Source organism: Montipora capricornis, chromosome 10, assembly GCF_036669925.1.
Source record: "Montipora capricornis isolate CH-2021 chromosome 10, ASM3666992v2, whole genome shotgun sequence".
NCBI classification, from domain to species: domain Eukaryota; kingdom Metazoa; phylum Cnidaria; class Anthozoa; order Scleractinia; family Acroporidae; genus Montipora; species Montipora capricornis.
In genome coordinates, this window is record NC_090892.1 from 42206264 (window position 1) to 42213763 (window position 7500).

Genomic DNA, 7500 nt, shown 5'->3' on the forward strand with positions numbered 1-7500 from the left:
AGTGGAAAGATGTCATTGCTTCGGGACGATTTAAGACCAAGGTGTCTGAGAGGGATGTTGAAGCTATTTCTCGTACCATCCTTGTGTATTGCCTCCATCATTACAAGGGTGATGAGAAGGTCAAGGGTTTCATGAGAGATCTTATCAAAGCCTCTGCTACACGAGAACGCCTGCCAAGTGAGGAGAGAGATGCCACGTACACTCCATTACCACTCACTGGAAAAGGCAAGGGGAGAAGCAAGAAGGGCAAGACCTCAAACAAGAACAAGAGTGCCATTGCACTTCTTGAGGTTGGAAGTGAGTGGCGAACTTGTGACCCTGAAACTCTAATACTGGATGAGGGTTACAAGAAGCATTTACAGCACCACTGTAACAAGTAAGATTTGTTTCCTTGTTGGGACGGTAGCAGTAAATAAGAAGGGAAAGTGGTACATGTGGTCAAAGAACCTGATGGTACAATGTAGTTGGAAGTGATGAACAACTATTTTCTGTTCCCAGGGTCACCTCTGTAAAAAAAAAACTGACTCGTATCAAAGTAAATACCCCTTAATTAAGGCATTTGTTAAAATTCTTGCCAAGCCCTTTGGAAGAGTAGGAGTGAGTAGACACTTATGTTTTCAATTGAAAAGTGTTACTGTTTCTCTACAAGGATTTTGCTGCGGGTCAAATTGCTGTTTTTCTTGAGACATGAGGTGATTGGCGTTCTTGGACCAAAGATAAAAGAAGGCTGCAATGCGAGGTTTGTTCAGAGTGTGATTATTTTTGTTGAGCTGTAGATTTTCTTCAAAGAGGTTCTTTCTTGGTTTCAGTTTTATCAAAATGTAATTTAACTCTTCAGCTTGGGCATTGTTTTTCATTTCAGACCACATGATGTTACTCTAGAGAACGCTTTCTTTCAAATGTTGTCTTATGCACATGCTTATGTAGGAATAATTTATGAAAAAACAAAAGGAGAATTCCCTTGAGAATATCACATGGTGTGAAATGGGAAAACAAAAAGTACAAGCTAAAGAGGTCAATTATTGTTTTATCAAATTAAGTTGCCTGTTAACTTTGAACTCTGAACACTCAATAGGCAATTTTCACGATAGGGTCATTTGACTACAACTACGAGGATTTTATTTTTTTCTCGTCTTTTTTAAATTTTGTATTCCCAGCAGGGTGAAAAGAAAAATAGCTCTAATTAGCATGAGACAAGCTAAACCTGTAGGATTCTGGTACTTTTAGTCAGAAGGCATCATCATGCAAATTTCCTATAATGTTCCCCTGGAATTCTGGTAGATTTTTGTAGATTGGACATCTTGTTAAACAGTTTGTGTCACAACTTGCTAATTATTATGTGAACTTAACTGACTTGGTTAGCTGCCTCTTTCTTTACCTCTCTCCTTTTGGAAAATAGGTTTGTGACATTATGAAGTACCATTGTTTTCCTTTTTCTAATGTTGTGTTGCCATCTTTGCAGAGATGTGGACATTGTGATTCACCCCCCAGAAGGTGATCCACCAGCATCATGGTGGGATGAGGAGTGTGACAAGTCACTCTTAATTGGAGTCTATAAGTATGGTTAGTACAAAAAGATAACCAATCTTTTTCTTTTTTTGAACCATAGGTACATCTTTGGGTGTTATCAGTTAGTGTACATAAAATTGTTTGACATGTACAGAAGAAAATCTTGTTCTTCTTCAGTTTTTAAAGGATGTTTAACATTTTGGACTCCTTTTTGTTTTACTATGCATATATCAAGTTCATTTTAAAGAATCTTGCCCTTTTTGTCCTCGTCATTGTCAAACTGTTCACCGTGGATACTTGGTCACATATGAATCCACAAACATTTATTTTTGTCAATGCAGGTAATTTTGCTTATGCCATGGTGCTGAACAGGAGTGATTACAATAACAATATCATTACTTGGTCTTACAATGTTATACTGTTTGTATGGCCCGGCCTCTATGTTTTTAGGTTATGAGCATTACAACTCGATACGATCAGATCCCAGTTTGTGTTTCCTGTCTCGAGTTGGTCTTCCAAATGACATGAATGACTCTACAGCAGGTGAACCAACAGACCCTGATGATAGGTCAGTATTGTAGATGTAAATTTAGCTTATTTTGCCACATAATGTCTGTTTCAGCCAATTAAACATAGTCCCTTGAAGACTCAATAAAAGTTAAAGACTACTTCTGAGCATTTATTTTTGTTAGTTATCCATTGTTTTACAATGGAAATGAAGATAAAGAAGCTTTATTGGCTGGTGGAAGCCATAATGCAAGTATGCCAATACCACTTGTTTTGCTTGATTCGTGTTAATTTTGACAGGACCAAGACATCCTTGAGATGATGATTACATTGTAAAGCACGTTGGACTACTGAAACATGATGAAAATTGTTATTCTGATTGAGGATGATCTTTGCATAATCTAACCTTGTCCACTTAAATGTCAAAATCATATAATTCATGAGGACTTCTGTCAATGTTTAGAGATGAAGATGATGCAAATGATGATCCTGACTATCAGCAACCTGCAAGTGTATCACAGAAAGATGATGACTTGGATGATGAAGATGATAAGGTAGCAGCGAGATCCTCGACAACAATTTTCCCCTTTCATATATTTATACATTCATTTATGCCTTCCACATTTGTTGTGAATGAGGTTATCAACATGCTCTACCTGTATTTTAGGACACTGTCTCTGCTGTATCTTCTCCTGGAACTCCTCGTAAGACTGACAAGATGGCCGAAGGTGAGGATGGATGCATTGTATCTATTTTGTATTGAAGAGGGTTGCTTCTCTTGGCAGGGCTCGAAATTAACGAAAAAATCCAGTCGCATTTTGCGATAAGATAGGAAAAGTTAGTCACAATTTCGCAAATTTTAGTCACAAAATGAGCCTACAATACTTGTGTATAAAGAAACTACTGAAAATGACGAATGATCGAAGGAATGGAGCTGTGCATGTAACATCGCAGCTAAATTACTCTACAATTACGCTATCTTCAGAGAAAATTCACAGAGAGAAAAAAAAATAATTTCGTCATTTATTTCTTTTTAGCAAAATTAGCAGCAAAGTGGCAACTGCTAACCCTTTTGTTTCGAAAGAGTGAAGGTGACAACAAGTCACAAAATTGCGACTTCACCAGATATTTTAGTCGCAAAGGGAAAAATTTAGTCACAAATGCGACTGTATAGGTCGCAATTTCGAGCCCTGCAGTTGGCCTTTTTAATGCCTGAATGTCCACCAAGGTTATGTAACCATCAATTTTCAAGAAAACGTCAAGTTCTGATTTAGAGTGTTGTCTGATTTGATGTGGCAGGGGGAGGTGAGGCTAAGGGCACTCCCAGCTTAAGATGGCCAACACCGTCTGATTTAAACACCAGACTAAGGAGAATTATTGCTGGTTATCAGAGAGTGGTGAAGAAAGCAGAGCTGAAAAAGGCAGCTGCAGAAAAGGCAAGTTCAAATGAAAAGAAAATGACCTGGAAAAAGTCATCAGACATGAATATTGGGTGTTGGCAAGGAAACTTACGCAATCTTTCTGAAAAGACAACTTTTTTACACTGCACAGGAACGAGAAAGGAAAGAAAGATTTGAAGAAGCAGTCCGACAGAAAGAACTGAAGAAGGCAGAAATGGCACAGAAGTGGGTATTTCTTCAAATCATGGTGATTGATGTGGGCTGTTTTCATAAACGCTTTGTGTGGTGTTGGTTAGCATTAGGTTATCCAGCACATTTCTGTCAGTTGATTGAAAGATCTGAGGTACTTTGAGTTATTCAAATAATGGACTTTGCGATATATTGTTTGCATCAAATGGGCCCATTCCGAGTTGCTGTTTGTCTCGGTTTTGAAGTGAGTCATGGTGTTCAACTATTGTAAGGGAAATGAGTTTGATTTGCATGAGAATACGCAACTAATTTCCATTTGAATGGTTGTGCACCAGGACTCGCGTTAAAACTGAGTCATGCAGCAACTCGGAAATGGGCTATAGGACACATTGATAGTCAGAAATTGGTTGAAGACATCCACTCATCACTTCCCTGGACCAGCTTCCCAAAGTACTGTTTTCTAGTCAGCATCACGCTGCCAAGTTTCATCATCAGGTGTGCTCTAAAAATGTGGTTAAAACCACCAGTGGAGTTACGATACCAGTTTCTTTTAGATGAGAAGTTCCAAGCCTCGTAGTACACATAACATTTGGGGTTCACTGCAAGGTTTCAAATGTTCTCATTGTCTTGTGCAATAGGTGGTCAAAACGAGAGGAAGTGGACTTCTATCGAACAGTATCTTCATTTGGTGTTGAGTACAACAAAAAGAATGGTACATATGACTGGTCAAGATTCAGGTGAGTGCTACAATAGTGATTGCAGCCAAAATCCATTTTTGCTGCTATTAAGGTACCACAGTCAATGATTAAATCTTTGCTGTTCACATCCTGAATTTCATGATGTCATACCAATGTGTACAATGAGACTGTTGAGTGTAACAACCTGATACTCAAGCCAGCTATTTCTGAATATTTTCATCTCTTACACCAAATCAGCTAACTCAATTTTGTACCCAATTCAAATCTCCCAGAATTAAGGATTGTATTGTGTATTGTATTTGCATGATAATGTAGCATTGACATTTAAATGGTATGGAAATGCCTGGAACAAAACGTTATATTTTCGACGGGTTTGAATTGGGTGCAACCTTTAGTTAGCGGATTAGGTCTCTTCCTGCAGCTTACACTTAAAAACAAAGATATCTGTCTGGGAAATCAAGCTGTACTAACCAATTACCTAATTATCGGCAAAATGAAAATGAATTTGTTGTTGTTTTAAGAGTACATGTAATTTTTTTTTTGGTCCACCCACAGTTCTATTTTGCTTTCTCTTACTGCTAAACATTTACTGTCGTGTTTAAATGCCATGTAAGTGCTGTCTCACACAATACAGCATTCCATACATGTCAAACGCAATTAACTTTCATGGAGCATTTTGTTTGAGATAACAAGTATTGTTTCTATTGAATTTGCAAATGTTGATTACTCAGACGACAAGCTCGGTTGGACAAGAAGAATGATGAAAGGTTGACTGCATACTATATAGATTTCATGGCCATGTGTAGGAGAGTTTGCGGACAGGCCACTGAAGAAGATGCGGGAAAAGGTTGGTGGAAGTAAAGAACACTTGTCTGTTAAGGGTCATTTCATTTCTGGTTTCACGTTGGTATTATTGATGAGCAAATGGTCATTCGCTTGTAAATGTAGAAAGTAACTTCTTACACAATTGCTTTCTATAGTCTCAGGGTAGTGTCTCAAGCCTCCTTTAGTCTCCGAAAGCCTTTATCCATCATTGTCTAAAAATTTAATTCCCTTTGTTCTTTTTCTCGCAGGAATCAGTGTCGAGGCTATTTCAGAAGAAAGAGCCAGTAGAAGTCTTTATAGAATACAACTGCTTTCAAAGGTTCGAGAGGAGGTGAGGTTTTAAGCAGGTCAATGAAAATAGCCCATTTCCAAGTTGCTGTTTGCCTCGGTTTCAAAGTGAGTGCTGGTGCACAACCATTCAAATGGAAATGAGTGGTGTATTTTCTTGCAAATCAAACACATTATCATTTGAATGGTTTAGTACCAAGACTCGTTTTGAGCCAGAGGCAAACAGTAACTCGGAAAATGGTCTATTTATTTCGGTGGTCTACATGATTGGTAAATAAAATATCATTTCACTAGTTGTGAAGTTTATAATAATTTAGTGTCTGGACTATCCAATTCCAAGAGTATGCGTATTGTAACCTTCTTTTAGGTTTTACCTCACGAGAAATTAGATGAACGTCTTCAGTTGGCGCAAGCGTCATCAAGCTTTCCTGATTGGTGGCAGTGTGGAAAACATGACAAAGACCTTCTTATTGGAGTTGCCAAGTAAGTTATTCATGCTAACATTAGCGCAAAGGATTCATATAAACTCCAAATAGGTGTGGCTATCTAACGAGAGGTGAATAAAGGGAGAAGGTTAACATGTGATTTGTTCCTGATCAATACTGATCTTATATGGACCAAATGAATGTTGTACCCTATTCAAATCTCCTGGGGTTTAGATTCTTTGTGTACTGTGGTTGCATTATAATGTAGCATTCACATTTAAAGGAACCTCCACTAAAACAGCAACAACTTTGAACTGCAGAACATAGACCCTTTGCATAAATGGCGCCCAAATTTAAATAACAATACTTGATACATCCTTAGCCTAGTGTTTATGTTTCAAGACAAAGGACTTTTCTCATGAATGTGAGGCTAAGTATGTATCAAGTATTGTTATTCAAATTTGGGCGCCATTTATGCAAAGGGTCTATAATGTTCGCAAAAAATTGTTCCAATTTTTCCCAATAAAGTGTTTGTATCCAAAAAAAAACATTTCAAAAACGCTTGTTTTGGCTTTTAAATTTCCCGGGCGTCGCCATCTTGAATAATTGTGACCTATCGTGGTTTTTTTTAATATTGTTCTGATGCAACATAGTTAATAGAGGGGAATGGTTAGGAAGCTCGGCAAACATCAAAGGCGCAAACAAAGATGCCAAGATTTAGGTTGGAAAGTCCACGATCGTGCAAAATCTTTTGTTTTGCGCTCATACACTATGCATGAATTACGTAACCAACACGTTTCTATTGGTTAGTTCGTCAGACCGTTGTACAACTATTGTGTTTTGTGCACGGTCAAGGCTAAAAAGGTGAACAAAAACCTACAACAAAGAAATTTGTCGGGTTTCATAACCATTTCCCTCTATTAACTATGGATACAAAGAGCGTTTGTTCTGTAACAATAGGGCAACACGTCACGTCTCAATTATTCAAGATGGCGGCGCCCAGGAAATTTTTTGTAGCCAAAACAAGCGTGTTTGAAATTCATTTCTTTCGGATACAAACGCTTTCATCAGAAAAGTTTGAACTATTTTAATTGTAAACATAATGTTCTTTGGTTTAAAGTTATTTTACTGTTTTAGTGGATGTTCCCTTTAAATGATATGGAAATACCAACAAAACGTTTTAGTCCCACTTGCTTGAAATTGGGTGCAACATTGAGTTGGCCGATTTGCAAAGTGGTATGGCTACTCTGTTTAGAGCGCAGTAGTAACCGGGTATTCTTTAACGAATTTGTGTGGCATTTATGATGGACTTTAAACTTCACTTTATCTATCATGATCACAAGATGGCTGTTCCTACAAGTTTATTCTGTGGTATCCACTTAAGTGAACAGTCCGAATTCATAAATGGCAGAAGCTAAAAATGAGCTTCACAGAAAAGTAGATACGGGGATCTTCAGGGTAAGAATTGTTATACATATTTGAGTTAGCTTTTTATTGGTATATCATGCTTATTCTTTTTTCTCTCTAGGCATGGCATTAGTAGAACAGATTTTAATCTTCTCAGCGATCCCGAACTGTCATTTATGGAAGACATTCCAAAGATAAATTCAAACTTAGGGACAGCTCAGATCAACAGAAGTACGACTCTTGGTGATGACA

At 37.7% G+C, this 7500-nt stretch overlaps 1 protein-coding gene across 1 annotated transcript in view; it reads left to right on the plus strand.

Moving 5' to 3' along the window:
• Nucleotides 1–7500, plus strand: part of LOC138022367 (chromodomain-helicase-DNA-binding protein 8-like) — a 41649-nt gene that overhangs the window by 23320 nt on the left and 10829 nt on the right. Inside the window, exons 23-35 of the mRNA XM_068869480.1 lie at nucleotides 1–376; nucleotides 650–739; nucleotides 1463–1563; nucleotides 1960–2077; nucleotides 2480–2570; nucleotides 2684–2744; nucleotides 3316–3452; nucleotides 3568–3641; nucleotides 4244–4342; nucleotides 5035–5150; nucleotides 5377–5459; nucleotides 5784–5899; nucleotides 7370–7500. The exon at nucleotides 1–376 is cut by the window's left edge and continues 8 nt beyond it; the exon at nucleotides 7370–7500 is cut by the window's right edge and continues 479 nt beyond it. Of these exons, the coding sequence (XP_068725581.1) occupies nucleotides 1–376; nucleotides 650–739; nucleotides 1463–1563; nucleotides 1960–2077; nucleotides 2480–2570; nucleotides 2684–2744; nucleotides 3316–3452; nucleotides 3568–3641; nucleotides 4244–4342; nucleotides 5035–5150; nucleotides 5377–5459; nucleotides 5784–5899; nucleotides 7370–7500 (1593 nt within the window). The remainder of the gene's footprint in view (nucleotides 377–649; nucleotides 740–1462; nucleotides 1564–1959; nucleotides 2078–2479; nucleotides 2571–2683; nucleotides 2745–3315; nucleotides 3453–3567; nucleotides 3642–4243; nucleotides 4343–5034; nucleotides 5151–5376; nucleotides 5460–5783; nucleotides 5900–7369) is intronic.